Raw genomic sequence first — 16,861 nt, 5'->3', positions numbered from 1 at the left:
CACCCTGGTGCTGAAGCTGAGCTCGGTGCAGGGGCGGCAGGGAGGAGAGCAGGAAGGAGTGCAGCCTCACGGCAAGCAGGAAGCGCAGGCCGCACGCGTCCACGCTCTCTGCGCGGCCCACAGAGAAGACGCCGCACGATCGGCATTTCAGCGAGCGATGCAATTCAGGGCACGTAAAGTGATGCTGGCCGTGGTCGTCAATTAGCACGGTGAGTGGGAATCGAACTCGGGTGTGTACTGGTTTGCACGCCAACCACTACACAACCGCTCCCCACAGACACACACAGCAAGCGCCGACGCCGCTCACCCATGCTGCCCTGGCTGGCGGTGGTAGCCACTGTGTCGGCGAGCGCCATCAGGTGCATCTGCTCGAGGCGCGACAGGCCCGGCAGGCTGGCCTGCACCAGGTGTCCCGCCAGCACCTGCGCCTGCTCGGGCCCAAAGTAGGTGGCGCCGAAGCGCGACAGGTCCACTACGCGGTTGGCGCCCGCCAGCTCGTCGCCCTCCGTCTCCCCGTCCACCGTCGCGTCCAGGTCGTCCACGGTGGCGAGCGACGGAACCTCGAAGAGGTCGCCGTACTGGTCGGTGTCGGCTGAGCCGCCCACGCGCCTCCCGTCCTTCTCCGGCACCTAGGGGTGGGGGTCGGTGGTCAGGAACGAGGATGATCGTTAAAACTCTCGCGGCCAACAAAACAACAAAACGCAAAATAAATAAGACCAAGCGCAGCGACCGAGCGAAGAGAAAGAAATCAAGAGCAAAAACAACTGGAATGAGAAATGACGACAAAAACAACGGTGCGGCAGCCGCAGGGGTTGACGCCCAACGGTACATCCGCTGCAGAGATGGAAGGACGAAATCAGCTCGGGTGAAGGTTGCAAGGTGAAGCGTCAACCTCGCGAGAGACGGCGAAGGCTTGGGGAAGCCGAACAGTGGATGGACCAATGGCTGCTGACGACGACGAAAATAAATAGGAGAGGCGAGGAAAAGCAGGCAATGTGGTACGAGGTAGGTGGGAGAGCACGCACAGGGGAGACTGCTCCAGCTCGGGGAGAGAGTGAGAGCGGAGCACGGCGGGGAACGTCACGCAGGGTTACCACCCACCTGCCCGGGGTTGTGCTGCGTTGGTCCCATAGAGCCGGCGCCGTCGGCCGCCAGGAGGCTGAAGAGGGGCAGTGGCGGCACGGCGTCGATCTGCGGGTAGTCTCCCGCCTCCTCCCGCCCGGCGAGCATGCCGCTACTCGTGCTGGGCACCACGAGCAAGGCGGAGAGACGGACATGCGAGATTTGGCGAAGCGGGGGTCGAGGGTGAACGCTCAACATTCTGAACGGATGGATTGACGAACCCATCCGGTGCGTTGCCATCTACTGGCAAACTCACCTTGCGAAGAATCGATTTTTACGCACGTAATTGAATGCATGTACGAGTCGATACTTATAATTATCGTAAGAATAATTTCAGCTCATAAGGTGCCGCACGGCACATCACAACGTTCACATGTTTACGTACGTGCACACAAAGACAATGATCCCCTGTGTAGTCGCCTTTGTCTCCCCAGTGCTGATGTTTACACACCAGACCAGGTACTCTTTTTAGGGTGAATCAACCTAAAGGAGGCCCAGGACTGGTTCAAATATTTGCCACGGTTATTAATCGAACTCGGGTCACCGGGTGGTTCGTAGCGCAGTGTGGTAACCACTGCACCACCGCTCCACCTGCGCAAACACTTAAGCACACACGCACACGACACCCACACGTACATACACACCTGCCGGCGCGCGAGTGCTTGCGTTCCCGAGTGCTCAGCTCCGCGCCCGCCTCCGCCACGTAGGCCAGGTCCCCGGCAACGCAGCGCACCAGGTGAGCAAGCACCGCCCTCACCTGCAGCAGCAACAGCAGCACACAAAAAAGGACAGATTCCCCGTATAGCCTTCACAAACTTTTTCAGGGAAAGTGCTTTTAGTGAGCACCTACGAAGGCCGCCACGGTATACGAGTGGGTGGGTGGTCATCGCCACACCTGGCTGCTTTGCTTCACGAGTGGCGATGTTTACACATCGCACCAGGTACCAGGTTTGTCCTAGGGGAGGCCTGGGACTGGTTTGAAATTTTAGTCACCGCACACACACACAAAGACACACACACACCTCAACGACAACGATGCCCCAAATGGCGTTAAAAGGCTGTTGGGGCAAGTGCAGTTCGCGTGCAGTGCCAATGAAGGCTGGCACGGCACACGAGGGGGCGAGTGGCCAGCGCCACCCCTGGTTGCATTTGTCTCCCCAGCGGCGATGCTTACACACCGCACCAGGTACTCATGTGAGGCCGAGTCGACCTAGGGGAGGCCCAGGTCCCATTCCGATAATCGTCACTGGTGTTGATCGTGAGTGGGAATTGAACTCGGGTGGCCAGGTTTGAAGCGCAGCACAAACCAACCACGCACACTCACCTGACGCACTCTGCCCAGGTCAAGCAGCCCGGACAGCTGCAGGGGGTGGTACTGCGCCAGCGTGGGAGACAGCACCTCGGCCGCCTCAAACAGCCCGCACCCCCGCACCGCCTCGGGCAGCACCAGCGCCGGGTTCTGCTCGTGCAGCAGCGGACGCAGCGCCGTCGGACACTTGGACAGGCTCTTCCGCGACGGCCCCTGCGGCAGCGGTTGCTTCTTGGCCCCGCCAAATTGCGCCGCCTGCCGGACGTTGCCGGCGCTCGCGCTGTGCCGGGGAGCGCGCGACGACGAGATCTTGTCGAACTCGCGCGTCAGCAGCAGCAGCGCCTGCTCGTCCGCGACGGAGGCGGCGGCGGTCGGGTCCTGCCACTGCGAGTATACGTGCATCTCGCAGTCCATGCCGGCCACCAGCACGCCGTCGCGCACCCACGACAGCTCGACGGGCAGCGCCGGCGAGCCGTCGAACGCCGACACGAGCCCCACGCAGCGCAGCGGCACCCAGCGCGTCTTGGCCGGGCGGTACGACGCGGGCAGGGCGCCGTGCGACGACGCCGCCGGCGCCCCGCCCCTCGACGCCGGCTCCCCCGCCGTCCAGGAGAGGCGGCCGTAGATGACGACGCGGGCCCCGACGGCCACCGTGAGCATGTGGGAGCCGTCCTCCTTGGACACCCAGTCGATGTGCAGCAGGTGCTTGGCGTGGTCGTGGTGGTGACGCAGGAGGGCGCGCTCGGTGGGGCCGTGCGGGTGCCGGTGGTGGACGGAGGAGGCGGCGCCGTCGCCGCCCGGCGGGTGGCTGTACACCATGAGGTTGCTGTCCACGGCGTGGTGCGGGTGCAGGCGGCGCCCAACGCCGCCCAGCGGCAGCGTCTCCTCGAGCAGCCACGACGACCCGCCGCTCGACTCGCACTCGAACACCGACACGTAGAGGCTCGAGTCGCGCGCGCTGCTCGCGTTGTGCTCCTCACGGCTGGCGCGGCGAGGGAGGGGGAATGGAGGGAGGGCGAGGGATGGTGAGGGTGGGTTCGTGAGTTGTGAGTGTGATGATGAGTGGGTGAGTGTGTTGCGAATGTACCTATGCGTATATGTTGAACTTCTTTCGCGCCGTACGTAGTGCTAATCGGAGTGATTTGCAAGTGTGACGCTGGATTTATGAGCGTATTTCAATTTGTGGACGCCGACGTTGCGAGCGCGTTGTGAGCGCGATGCGGGAGCGCACGGCGCGTCACGGCGCGTCACGGAGCGACGCTCACCGGTAGGCAACGGCCACGCAGCCCGGGTAGGAGCAGCTGACGGCGACGGGCCGGCCCGGCACACTGATGGCGCTGGGAGCCGCCTCGTCGCACTGCAGGGGCCACTCCTCCCACGAGTAGCTGGCGTCCTGCAGGGCGGCGCACACGCACACCAGCTCATTTCACCATCCTCATCTCCGATTCGCGCCGGTTGGCTACTTACGTTGCTAAAGACGTTCAACGTACGTACGTACGTACATACGCTCACTCGCACATCCACTCAAATCACTTAATCGGGATTGTACATAATCATCGCCCCCTACTGGCCGGCCAATGCCCTAGGACAGGGGTCGGGAACCTATGGCTCGCGAGCCAGATGTGGCTCTTTTGATGATTGCATATGGCTCGCAGATAAAACAAAATATTCTCACTTGTTTTAATCCATCCATCGATTTTTCACTGCGCATGTCCTGTTCAGGGCTGCAGGAGCAATTGTCCATTATTTTAATTGGATGATACTGGCCTACGTTTGCCGTTGCTGGGTAAAACAGGTAAACGCCCCCTTTTGAATCAGTCTGAGACTGCGTCTGCTCGGTCATTAGCTCAAAGCTAACCCTTCGACGAAGAAGATGGCGAAAAGAAAAAAAGACGACGAGTATCGTACATTTCAGGACGAATGGACCGAAGAATTCGCCTTTGTGGAGAGAGCGGGTTCTGCGGTGTGTCTAATTTGCAATGACAAAATTACATCGTTGAAACGGTCGAATGTAAAGCGGCACTTCGACACGCGCCACGCTACCTTTGCATCAAAATACCCTGCGGGAGACAGCAGAAAGAAAGCGTGCCAAGAGCTTCTGAGCAGGGTGCAAGCTAGCCAGCAGCAACTCCGCGTATGGACCCGGCAAGGTGACTATAATTCGGCTAGCTTTGCTGGTTCTTTAGCAATAGTGAGGAACGGAAAACCATTCACAGATGGCGAGTATGCTAAAACGTTCATGCTGGATGTAGCCAATGAACTTTTTGATGATCTTCCGAACAAAGACAAGATAATCAAACGGATACAAGATATGCCTCTGTCGGCAAGAACTGTTCATGATCGTACCATCGTGATGGCAAACAAAGTGGAGGAAACGCAAGTGAAGGACATAAATGCAGCGCCGTTCTTTTCTCTGGCTTTGGATGAGTCAACAGACGTGAGCCATTTGTCGCAGTTCAGCGTGATTGCAAGATATGCTGTTGGTGACACACTGCGCGAAGAAAGTCTTGCTGTTCTGCCATTAAAAGGGTCCACAAGAGGTGAGGATTTATTCAAGTCTTTCATGGAGTTTGCTCAAGAAAAAAGTCTACCTATGGATAAACTTCTCTCAGTGTGTACTGATGGTGCTCCGTGTATGGTGGGGAAAAACAAAGGATTTGTGGCGCTTCTCCGTGAACATGAAAATAGACCCATCCTAAGTTTCCATTGCATTATACACCAGGAGGCACTTTGTGCTCAGATGTGTGACAGGCAGTTTGGCGAAGTGATGTCGCTGGTCATTCGTGTGATCAACTTTATTGTTGCCCGAGCCTTAAATGATCGCCAGTTTAAAACACTGCTGGATGAAGTTGTAAATAACTATCCTGGTCTGCTTTTGCACAGCAATGTGCGTTGGTTGTCAAGAGGGAAGGTGCTTAGCCGTTTTGCGGCTTGCCTGAACGAAATCCGGACTTTCCTTGAAATGAAAGGCGTCGGGCATCCTGAGCTAGCCGACACCGAGTGGCTCCTCAAGTTTTACTATCTCGTAGATCTGACTGAACATCTGAACCAGCTCAACGTGAAAATGCAAGGCATTGGAAATACAGTGTTATCCCTTCAACAAGCTGTATTTGCTTTTGAAAACAAGCTGGAGCTTTTCATCACGGATCTTGAAACAGGTCGTTTACTACATTTTGAAAAACTGAGCCAATTTAAAGATGCATGCACAGCAAGTGAGCCCATTCAAAACCTTGATCTCCACCAGCTAGCTGGCTGCACATCCAGTCTCCTACAGTCCTTCAAAGCACGCTTTGGAGAATTTCGTGAGCACACTCGTCTTTTTAAGTTCATCACCCATCCAAACGAGTGTTCACTGAACACAGCCGACCTGAATTACATCCCTGGTGTCTCCGTCAGAGATTTTGAAGCAGAAGTGGCTGACCTGAAGGTCTCAGACATGAGGGTGAATAAGTTCAAGTCACTGAATGAAGATTTGGAAAGAATCACACGACAGAAAGCGGAGTTGGCGAGCAAGCACATGTGGACAGAAATGAAAAAACTCCAACCCGAAGACCAGCTGATTCTCAAAACTTGGAACGCGCTTCCTGTCACATACCACACACTGCAGCGTGTGAGTATTGCTGTATTGACCATGTTTGGATCTACGTATGCATGTGAGCAGTCATTATCACATCTTAAAAACATCAAGTCCAACCTACGATCACGTTTAATGGATGAAAGCCTCAACGCTTGCATGAAGCTTAACCTCACCAAGTACCAACCCGACTACAAAGACATCAGCAAATCCATGCAGCACCAGAAGTCGCATTAATGGTGAGTGTTATAACAACATTATTTAAAAGAATAAATTCAGAGGCTTATTATACTGACCTTTAGTTGAATTCACTTTTAAAATATATTATATGGCTCTCACTGAAATAAATTTCCAAATTTTTTGCTTTCATGGCTCTCTTAGTCAAAAAGGTTCCCGACCCCTGCCCTAGGACATTCTTGTGAGACTCTATCCTGGCTTTGCGCGAGTTCTCACTTAAGTTACATTATTTGCCTGCTCTACCACTCATTCACTCGCCTTAATCGTACACCCGCTCATTCACTCCTAAACCCACGCATTCACTCATCTCAATCGTACACTCACTCATTCATTTTATCCAAAAAAAATGTGCTCGTACATTTCTCACGGTGAATCCGGCGCAATTGGGACGCGCCATATTTTAAACGCGGGCGCAAGGTGGCACCGAACCTGCGGACCATTGCTGCCCGGCTGCTGCTGCTGCTGCTGCGAGGCTTTGGCATCGGCGACGGAGCAGCGCCAGAAGCGGACGGTGCCGTCGGAGCAGGAGGTCGCGATGAGGTAGGGAGCGAGACACACGGGGTAGATGGACGAGGAGCTCAGGTGGCCTGCAGAGGTGGCCCAACAACAAATCGCTGTTTACGAGACGAACGCAGCCGCTGAGAACTACAGGCGCAACAAGACTACGCTCGATTCGTGCCAGTTGGCACTTTTTCCTTTCCGTCAGACTTTTACCAACGTCCTCGTCACCATTATCATTATCATCAGCCATAATCAATCCGCTGCTGGATGAAGGCCTCCCCAAATCATCACCGGCTCTCATGGACATCACCAACAAGGGGGGGGGTGGTGGTGGGGGTGAAGGGTTTCAGCCATTTAATAAAAATGTGGAATAGGGCCCAAAATATAATCCTGTGGGGAGCGAGTACGGGCGTGACCGCCGCCCCCACACCGGAACCCGGCGCCACAAACACCACGCCTACGAACACGGCGCGTTACCTGCGGCGGGCGTGGCGTGAATGATCTCAACGCCGTGCTGCAGCGGGAGCGGCTGCGAGTGTAGGAGGCGCGAGGCGAGGGTGAGCCGGCTCGCTGTCTGCAAGTTGGCGCTGGAGGCCGTGCGGGGCAGCGTGGTGCTGCCGCCACTGCCGCCGCCACCGCCAAAGGGCGGCCGGGATTCAGCGGACGACGAGGTTGACGAGGAGGAAGAAGCTCCGCTGCCAGTGCCGGTGCCCGATGACTGTGGCGTGCCGGGCGAGTTCTGCCATGCCTGCGTCTCGGCTGAGTGCGACAGTGCGGTGGAAGAAGGGCGGGGAGGAGGCATGAGTGAGTGTGGTGTGGTGGGCAGACTGGTGGGGAGAAGTGTGGGTATACCCAGTTCTTCCCGACGAGTGGAGGAGATTTTGATTTAAAGCTTTCGTGACTGCAGTAATTCATATTCTTAGTTTTCTCGGTAAAGTCACGTTGAAGGGAAACAACAAAATAAAAATTTATTGAGTGGAGGAGAGTTTTTAATTTTCCATTTGTGCGGCGAGTATCTGCACAGACTTGCATGATCGATTGTGCGACCTGTGGAGGGGCGTACCAGCGAGTGCCTGCACGGAGGTCAGGTGGAGGCTCCACATCTTGAGCAGCGACTGCCCTCCCTCGGCTCTCTCGATGGACACCAGGAAGAACTTCTCAGAAAACTGCGGCGCTCGGCCGGGACCTGCATACGGCATGGCATGAACGCACGCGTTGATTATGACGCGGGTGAGGAGGAGGGGAAGGAGTAGGAGGCGCCGTCGCGACGATGGGGGCGTTCGCCCAATTGTTGTTTTTGTTTGGCGGCGAGGCGGCGTTATTTGGCGGCTCACCGGCACCGCTCGCCAGGTTGGATCCGTCTCCCTCCTCCGTGTCCTTGGAGCGCCGACCGAGGATGAGCTCCTCCGAGAAGACGTGCAGGAACTGCGTGCTGGATGGGCACTGCACACGGCGCATGACACAGGGAAGCGACGGTTAATCCAAGCACTTCGGCTCGGTCACAATCACAATAACACAACTTTAGCTTTACACAAATGATGCCGGTGATGTTGCTTCCGCTGCCTGTATTGACAGGCAGCTTACGATATGGGTCGTAGATGGATAAAGCCCTTCAAGTGTTGCTATTCGCTCCGCCATACGCAACATGAAGTGATGGGTGGCGAGGAGGGAAAGGGGGGCAGGCGAGGGGGGGGGCGGCACCTGTTCAGTGATGACGTCCAGCTCGATGATGCACCCGGGCCGAGCTGTCGACTGCTGGCTCACAATGCTGAACACGTCGCCCACCAGACGCTGCACGCGACGGTGGCAGTTGCGGCAAACATGCAGCGCAAGCACGGCAGCAGCACAGCGAGCCAGTGAGTGGCACTCAAAGGTATAATAATAACAAACAATATAATGTAAGTGTGGTTTTCCGGGTCGGGTCTGCGTGTTGATCACCAGGCCGTCTATAACTGGTTGTGATCAATGAGCGTTTGGCTTCGCGTTGAAGGAAACCAGGGTGTCCAGAGAGCAGCCTTGGGACGCAGAGCCCAGGTGCGTGTTTACACATTAAGGGTCAATTTGTTAATTGGGCTGCATCTATCTTCATGAATAATTAATGCAGAGGTGTCTGGGTGGCTCAGGAACCAGAGCAATGAACCAGCACGGCTGAGATTCTGGCTTCAAATCTGGGTGTCAGCCTCCCGTTTTTAAACCAGGTTCTCAAGTGTAGTGAGTCGATGGTGCCAGTCCCATCGCCGACAATGACGCGCATATAAAAATTAATATGGTTGATGAATTAAAAGCTCTTGAGAATAAAAAATATCAGTCCAACCCGCAAACTTCTGTATCGCGGGTCACATGAGAAGGTGGCTGTAACCCTATCGATAAGGTGTCACTTGAAGGAATATCAGAAGTAGTTCTACGACATCTAGTTCTGTGAGCAGTATGTCAACGCGGGGCTGCGGCACTGCCGTGCGGGGAGCTCCGAATGATCCGACGCCAATTAGCACGATTGAAGTAAAACCGGAGAATGGACCAAAACCAAATAAAAACAACGGCAGAACGAGACGTGGGCACGCTCACCGACAGCTGCGGCTTGGAGAGCTCGTCGAGCAGCTTGCGGGCGTCGATCACGGCCTGGTACAGGCGCAGATTCCAGCCGTCTGACGCCACGAAGCATGAGCTTGGTGAGTTGCAGTACGTCCCTGTGCGAACGCAAAGCACGCAAACAACACGCACGCACACAAAGATCCCCCGTGTAACCTTAACAGACTGTTGGGGCAAGTGCTGTTAGTGAGCACCTATGAAGGCCGGCACGACTTTATACCACGCCCGGCCGCCTTTGTCTCCCCAGTGGTGATGTTTAAATATCACACCAAGTGCTTATTTGAGGCCGAATCGACCAAGGGGAGACCCATTACCGGTTCAGATAAATATCGCTGGTGTTGGCGGAGACGAGGAATCAAACTAGGGTCGCTAGGTTCGCAGCGAAGGGTGCTAACCGCTACGCCCGCATTAATATATTAACACAAGCACATTAACACTAGCACATTAACACTACCACATTACCACAACCACATTAAAACTACGACATTGAGGCTACTACATGAATACCATTATATCAACACTGTCACATCAACATAAACACCAAGCTGGATTAAATCCAACACCACCAGATTAACACAAACAACATGCAAGCAACACACACACACACCGACGTTCAGCTATGTACACTCCAAGTGCTATTTCCCCCACCGCCCCCTTTTATTTAAATTTCCTAACTTAATTATCGTATAGCCTTAACAGACTGTTCTGTTTGCGAGCACCTATGAATGCCCGGCCACAGCACACGAGTGGGTTCATGGGCAACACGAGAGCCGGCACCTTCTCTCCCGTCTCTCACGAAGGGAGAATAATTCACACTCATGACATGCACCGAAGAGAGGCACTGCGGATAGGTGGCGAGGAGGAGGTAGGTGGCATGGGCAGCCCCACACCGTGGCTCCAACGGGAATTGCTAAAGGTGTAAAGTCCTGCGGATGCCAACACCGACGAATAATGAACACACACACCGCGGCCTACACTCCCCTTGCCGGCGCCGCACTTACCGAGGCAGTACCCCGGCACGGTGGTGGGCAGCCAGGCCATGTGCGAAAAAGCGTCCTCGCTGGCACAGTTGATGCGCGCCAGCTCCAGCACGCCACCCGTGTGGGACAGCGGCCCCACGGGGTCCACGCGCCACAGGATGAGCTCGCTGCGCACCGCCAGCACGTCGCAGTCGCTCATCAACCGCCGCAGCTGCCGGCCGGGCGGTCCGCAGGCGCCGCCGCCGCCGCCTCCGCCTTCGCCGCGCCGGCTCCTCCGCATCATCGCCGGGCCGGCGAACGCGTCGCCCGGCGACCCGCCCGACGACCCGCCCGACGACCCGCCCGCCTCCCTTCGCACGAAGCGACTACCCGGCCGCTTCAGAGCGACGTCGTCCGCAGGCGACGGTCGCGGGGAAGAGCGGCCGTCGGGCGGCGCGTCATCGCGCGGGGCGTGGTGCGCCGTGGTGAGCAGCAGCGGCAGCACGGCGTGGCATGCCTGCCCCGTGAGGCGGAAGCGGTGGCCGCAGTAGCGCGACTGGTGAGAGATGCCCAGCACGGTGCGGAAGGCGGCGTCCTCGCCGAAGCAGACGGCCCACTGGTTGAGCGAGCCGTCGGCGTGCTTCGTCACCAGCTTCACCGAGGGCGGCACCAGCAGCGCGCCGAAGGGGCCGCCCATGCCGCCGCCGATGCTGCCGATGCTGCCGCAGCTGCCGAGGTTGCGGCCGAGGCTGGAGGAGATGAGGTGGCCGGAGGAGCTGCGAGGCACGGAGGAGAACGAGGAGGAGGAGGAGTAGTAGCGCGGGTGGTGAGGGCTGGTGCCGGCGGCGGGGTCTCCGGCGTGCCGGGCGCCGCTCGAACACGCGTACAGGTACATGTGCTTGCCCATGGAGTGAGCGTCGCCAGCGGGGAAGGCGACGGGGATGCGCGAGGAGAAGCAGACCTGGGGCCAGGGACATAATCAAAACCACATTAAAACTACATTGAGGCTACTACATCAATAGCATTACATCAACATAAACACCAAGCGACAATAACTCCAACAACACCAGATTTAGAACCACCACATCAACATAATTATAGCACCACCAGATTTACACCAACAAATCAACAGCACCACACCGACACTCTTACATCAACGCACCAAACCCTGGGTAAAACCATTTCGTTGTTATCACGTATTAGTCCGAGTTATGTTTCCGCTCGGTATGTCTGGGCATGTTTATCAGACTCAGAGAAAAAAGAATCAAGAGTATCCTATAATCAAAGAAAATGTATCGTGAAATGTTTCTAGGCAAGGGCACATTGCAAAGCACAGCGAGTTGGTTTGTGCCCGATCAAGGAAGGGTACGAGTAAAACCACGGCGGTTGCACGCCGAAGCCTTCGCCCGCCAGCGGACTGATCGCGGCTGATGACGACGCCGACGATGACTGGTGACTGTATAGGCGATGCGTGGCCGTGGTGCCGGCGTGTACGCTGGCGGCAACCTCACCTGCACCTGCTTGAAGACGCCGGGCTGGCTCTCGTCGAGCCAGTCGACGTGCCACACGAGGAAGGACCCGTCCAGCGCGTGCACGCTGTACAGCATGTCGGGCGCGCTCTGCCAGTCCCTCACCAGCCAGTCAAGTCCATTCTCCACCTGCCACGCCGCCCCGGCCGCGCCCGCGTGCTTGGGCCTCCCGGTGCCGCCCAGCGGCCCCGAGCCGTCTGTCGGGGTGGACGCCGCCACCGCCGCGGCGGCGGTGAGGGTGGTGTTGGTGGTGGTACTGATGCCTGGGGGCCGGCGCGGCGCTGTGCCGGTGGGGGTGTCGCTCTCCTTCTCAGAGCCGTCGTCCAGCGAGCAGATGCCGTCCTCGGATTCTGCGCGGTCATACAAAGATGGCGGAGCGGTGGCTTGTTAGTTAGCACGCTGCGCTGCAAACCCAGCCACCCGAGTTCAGTTAGAGACAACGGCTACCATCAGCGTTATCTAAACCTGTCTTGAGCCACCCCCACCCCCGCCAAACCCATCGATGTCGTCATCAAGAACACTCGCAATTCCTGAATGCAGCTGTTCCCACATATCATAAACGACTCCTACTCTCCTCCGACTGTCATTCCGTCACAAGGTAAATTCCAATGGCCATCACCACCCCAAACTTTATCTTAATAGTCTACGACAACGTCCCCAATTTTTGCACCCGTCGCTCGGTACGCACCGCGGGACGAGCTGTGGTTGTCGCTGTTGCCGTCCGGGGCGTCGCGGCCGCCGACCTCTCCGCCGGCCTCCTCCTGCGACCCGGCGTCGGCCGCCCTGCCGCTGCCGCCCCTGCTGCCCCCCGGCGGTGCCGGCGGTTGCAGCTGCTGCAGGAGGCACTCGAGCGAGAGCGTGAACTGCAGGTACTTGTTGTTCAGCCAGTGCACGACGAACGGGGGCCCGTCGCCATCCACTCCCGGGCAGCCCATTGCCGGCATCAGCGGGATGTCTGCGTCGGCACGAGGTTCGGGAGGTTAAACACGGAGAACGAGCGGCGTTGGGCGTGCCAACGGCGCCGCGATGCAGAGCTCGGGCAATTGTTGGTAGCGCCGGCTCCACCGCCTGCCTGCTGCCTTCCAACTAGTCTGTGGTTCCTCATCGACTGTGAGATGCAATTTAAAGGACTACACTATATGTACAGGGACTCCTCTACTTACAAACATTCGACTTACGAACTTTCAGAGGTAAGAAACAAATCTGTCCGAATGTCCAGTTGCTTGTTCGGACCAAGAGTCGTAAGTTTAACCGCCGCGCAATAGATGGTGGTGGCATCTACATCTGCAGAACATGAAGAACCAGTGGCATCTAAAGGAGATTATACAATCTTGATTTGAAGCTTTCGTAACTGCAGGAATCCATACTCTTTGGTTCTTTCGGTAAAGTCACGTGACTTTACCGAAAGAGTAAAGATTATACAACTTTTAAAGCCATTCACCGTGTTTAGTGTACACACCGTCCCCATGTTTGGAATCGACAGGAATAAAGTTGCACTTACGAATAAATCGACTAACGAACAGTCTTGTGAGTCACCCACCTGTTTTGGGGTTGATACTGGCGGCGATGTGGAAATGGGCGAGGATGCGCGGTTGCCGTGGTAACGCAGGCGACCCTGGCAGGGCCTCGGCCAGTACTGAACCGAGGCCGTCTCTCTGCAGCGTGCGCTTCCTGCGCTTCAGCATCTTGAGCTGCTGGAACGACTGCACCCCAACGTGCACACACGCGCCACACTAGCATGCACTCATCCACGAAGCACGCACCTCCACCATTCACAGCTCACCCACCCTTACGCAGCCTATCGCATTCATTATTGAGATTCGTGGTCAACAACCCAATTTCAATTTGTGCCATCTGGGTTGTAATAATTTTGCCCACGATCGTCCTGTTTGTGCAGTTTTGTTTGCTCCATTATGCGCCACCCACCCCGAGCATGTGATGCATGCGCTCCCGCTGGGCCTTCCCGCGCGGCCCCGCGGCGGCTGCCAGCCGCACGGACGGCGGTGGCTCCCCGCGGGCGCCGTGCCCGCTCACGGCCGGGCACTCCTGCAGGCAGTCCTCGGGCAGCACCGTCTCCAGCCACACGCGGCAGATGCCGTCGCGGCACGACGTGAGCAGCGTGTTGCAGGCGGCGCCCCTGCGCGCGCGATGCACACAACAGATGGAACGGTTGAAATTACCGGCGAAACGTCGCACTTGAATTGTACATGTGGTGGATTAAGTCTCCAACACACGGGTGTGCTGAACTAATAACTAATTGGCATGTTTTGTTCACGTGACAAACCTTACTAATTGGCTGTGTCAGGTGATGGTGGGTTTATCGACACATTTTCGCGATAAAACCCCCCCAAAAAACCTCTATTATAGATGGAACGTAGGTTGCAAAAGAGCCAGTACAAACAATCTGCGTTTGTTTTTAGGTTCGGCCACGTGGTAGTTTTATACCAAAAATTTCGTCCTTAAGGGTTAATGGTGACAGAATGACAATAATTTTTGCACCAAGCTTGGCCTCGCCCAAAAACAAATGTGGACCAAAGATAAAGGATACTTAGCGTCGGTTTTTCCAGTTGTTGGGGCCAGTGCTGCTGGTGGTAAGGCGAGTCACGCACTTTACCGCTGAGCCACAAGGCCGTATTGTTTACCGGAGGGGCAAGACAAATTGAGGGGTGAAAAATATATTTTATTTGAATCACTGGAGCATCGGGAATTATCTGAAATACACGGAATTATGTCAGGGGCTACAAGGGATCCACAACGGCAGCAGAGTCGGTTCACGCCGTTCCCAACGGCACCTGGCGACCACAAGGCGTTACTCGCGCGCGCACCTGGGCAGGTACGTGCTGGTCTTCCTCCAGGAGAGGCTGGTGACGGCACGCGGGTGCGCCAGGTACGCAAACGAGAACGCCGGCCGTTCCGTCGGCATCACCGCGGGGTCCGTACAGCTGCCACCGCCGGAGACGCCCACCACCCGGCACGCGTGCCACCCATCCGTGCGGTACCACACCTTCACCAAGCAGTCGTTCTGGTGACGTGGCACACGTGCCAAAAAACACACGGAGACTACATGCGTTAAGATGGCAGGACACGCTCTCGGTGAAAACGAAACAAAAATTCCAGCCCGGCGGTGGTGCGTTCACCGCTTCAGAGATTTGCAGTTCGAGCCCGGCAGCTGTCCTGGTTATCGCCGTGGTGTAAAAAAATCATAAAACACGACACCCGCTTCAAATTGGACATTGGAGATCCCCCGGTGTCAATCGAACTGAGAGGCTATTGTGTGCCAGCATCACGGTTTCAATATGGCAAATTCGAAAACATTAACCGCAAATATTATTAATTTAAGAGGTGCCACGTAGCAATCAGGATTCAGAAAGACAAGGATCCCCCCCTTAACAGACTGTTGGGGCAAGTGCTGCTCACCACAACACATACACACAAGCAGCCTTGCTCCTCAGCCCAGTTGTAAAATTTATCAGCCCCGAGAAATGGACAAATTTGGGACAAGACAATTTTTACAAAAAAACATTTTCGAGTAGAATTTCTGTAGCTCACCTTGCCAGTGGTAGCGAAAAAATATCCATCCGGAGAGAATTTGATTTGCGTGACAGGAAGCGCGGTCCTGGCAGAGAGAGAGAGAGAGAATCAAAGCAATGAGTGCATGAGGAAGCCGTGGCTTACGGGGTGGAGGGCTGAGTCAAACACCCAGGGGACATGGGATCAGAGGATAGGGGATCAAGGAGGTGGCATCAGTGGGAAAGAGTAGCAATCCAGTGAGATGCAGTGATTAAAGCTTACGTGTGTGTGTGATGCACGGCTTTCAGTATATGTTTGACGCTCTCCCTTGAATATGGGTAACTACAAACTCTTGGCCGTCGGTTTGACGCGCTCCCTTGAGCACACGTTTATCACACTTCACCGAAAGCGTGGTTTTGTCGCGCTGCTACGGGTATGCACTTAGCACCCTGAAACAAGTGCAGCTTTTTTGACGCGCTCCCCTGAAGAATGTGCCCGGCGAAACCGCGCTGCCCCAAACCTGCACGTCCAGACGGCCGCCCAGACGCAGCCCGTAAGCGCCGACTCGCTCGCGGGGCTGTCCACTGCGACCTCCGACCCCGGGGAGCACGACCACAGCTGCAGAGAGCTGGAGGCGGTGAGCAGAGAATCGGCTGTGCAAGCGCACACGCACACAAAGACAGAGATCCCCCCCCCCCGTATAGCCATTAATAGACTGTTGGGGCAAGGGCTGTTAGTGAGTTGCACCTATGAAAGGCGGCACGGCACACGCAGGGGTGGGCAGGTATCACCATGACAAGCAACCTTTGTCTCCCCAGTGCTAATGTTTACACACCCTCACCAAGTACTCATTTAAGGAGGAGTTGACCAAGCGGAGGCCCAGGACCGGTTCAAATATTTGCTACTTTTATTTGACGTGAGCGGGAATCCAACTTGGGTCACGAGGGTTTGTAGCCACCACTCCCCTGACACGTGATGCACATACATACACTGACACGCGCACACACACCCCCACCCAGACACAATGTGTTACAAGCTCCTCCTTGCTCACGCGCCTGAGCATGCACCAGTTCGCCACCGACCCTTTCGCCCCCTTCGCAATTTGATTGTCACAATTGGAGCTCACGCTTGAAATCACAGTTGATTATTTTAATCTTGTTTGCACCGTCCCATTTTAACAGTCTCATACACACCGTCCTGTCGAAAGCGCAAGTTGTTTCCATCGTACCAAGGCATCTTCCCGTGTACTGTTTGTGTCTTGTCCGTTCCGTCTTGTTTGTGCCGTCTCGTCTGTTGTCTGCCTTGCGTTTCCGGAGTTAACCTGTCCCCAACGTCGTCGATACCGCCTGTATAGTTTACTGTACCGTCTCCCTAATTCGTTGTCCAGTTCGTTACGAACAAAAGCCCCACGGTTTCACATTTTTCACAAACTCTTCACCAATCGAGCATAATCAATGACCGCAAGCACAGGCGTAACATGGCTCCATGGCATCCCCACCATCCCTTAGCATCCGTGGCCACCGCGCCACCC

General features: G+C 56.1%; 1 protein-coding gene across 1 annotated transcript in view; it reads right to left on the bottom strand.

Moving 5' to 3' along the window:
* Positions 1-16,861, bottom strand: part of LOC116950775 (dmX-like protein 2) — a 68,859-nt gene that overhangs the window by 30,186 nt on the left and 21,812 nt on the right. The window contains exons 5-24 of the mRNA XM_032968833.2: positions 15,851-15,983; positions 15,370-15,436; positions 14,646-14,842; positions 13,747-13,957; positions 13,361-13,523; positions 12,509-12,775; positions 11,803-12,170; positions 10,334-11,252; positions 9,309-9,430; positions 8,445-8,534; positions 8,078-8,186; positions 7,807-7,929; positions 7,221-7,502; positions 6,672-6,829; positions 3,697-3,824; positions 2,447-3,413; positions 1,767-1,879; positions 1,102-1,243; positions 308-629; positions 4-108 (exon numbers count right to left, since the gene is read on the bottom strand). Coding sequence (XP_032824724.2) covers positions 4-108; positions 308-629; positions 1,102-1,243; positions 1,767-1,879; positions 2,447-3,413; positions 3,697-3,824; positions 6,672-6,829; positions 7,221-7,502; positions 7,807-7,929; positions 8,078-8,186; positions 8,445-8,534; positions 9,309-9,430; positions 10,334-11,252; positions 11,803-12,170; positions 12,509-12,775; positions 13,361-13,523; positions 13,747-13,957; positions 14,646-14,842; positions 15,370-15,436; positions 15,851-15,983 — 4,986 coding nt within the window. The remainder of the gene's footprint in view (positions 1-3; positions 109-307; positions 630-1,101; positions 1,244-1,766; positions 1,880-2,446; positions 3,414-3,696; positions 3,825-6,671; positions 6,830-7,220; positions 7,503-7,806; positions 7,930-8,077; positions 8,187-8,444; positions 8,535-9,308; positions 9,431-10,333; positions 11,253-11,802; positions 12,171-12,508; positions 12,776-13,360; positions 13,524-13,746; positions 13,958-14,645; positions 14,843-15,369; positions 15,437-15,850; positions 15,984-16,861) is intronic.

The sequence above is a fragment of the Petromyzon marinus genome, chromosome 40 (genome assembly GCF_048934315.1).
Source record: "Petromyzon marinus isolate PM22_M1 ecotype Great Lakes invasive population chromosome 40, UKy_Petmar_22M1.pri1.0, whole genome shotgun sequence".
NCBI classification, from domain to species: Eukaryota; Metazoa; Chordata; class Hyperoartia; order Petromyzontiformes; family Petromyzontidae; genus Petromyzon; species Petromyzon marinus.
Note: the sequence above shows the minus strand (reverse complement) of the source record. Positions and strands in the feature narration are given on the sequence as shown.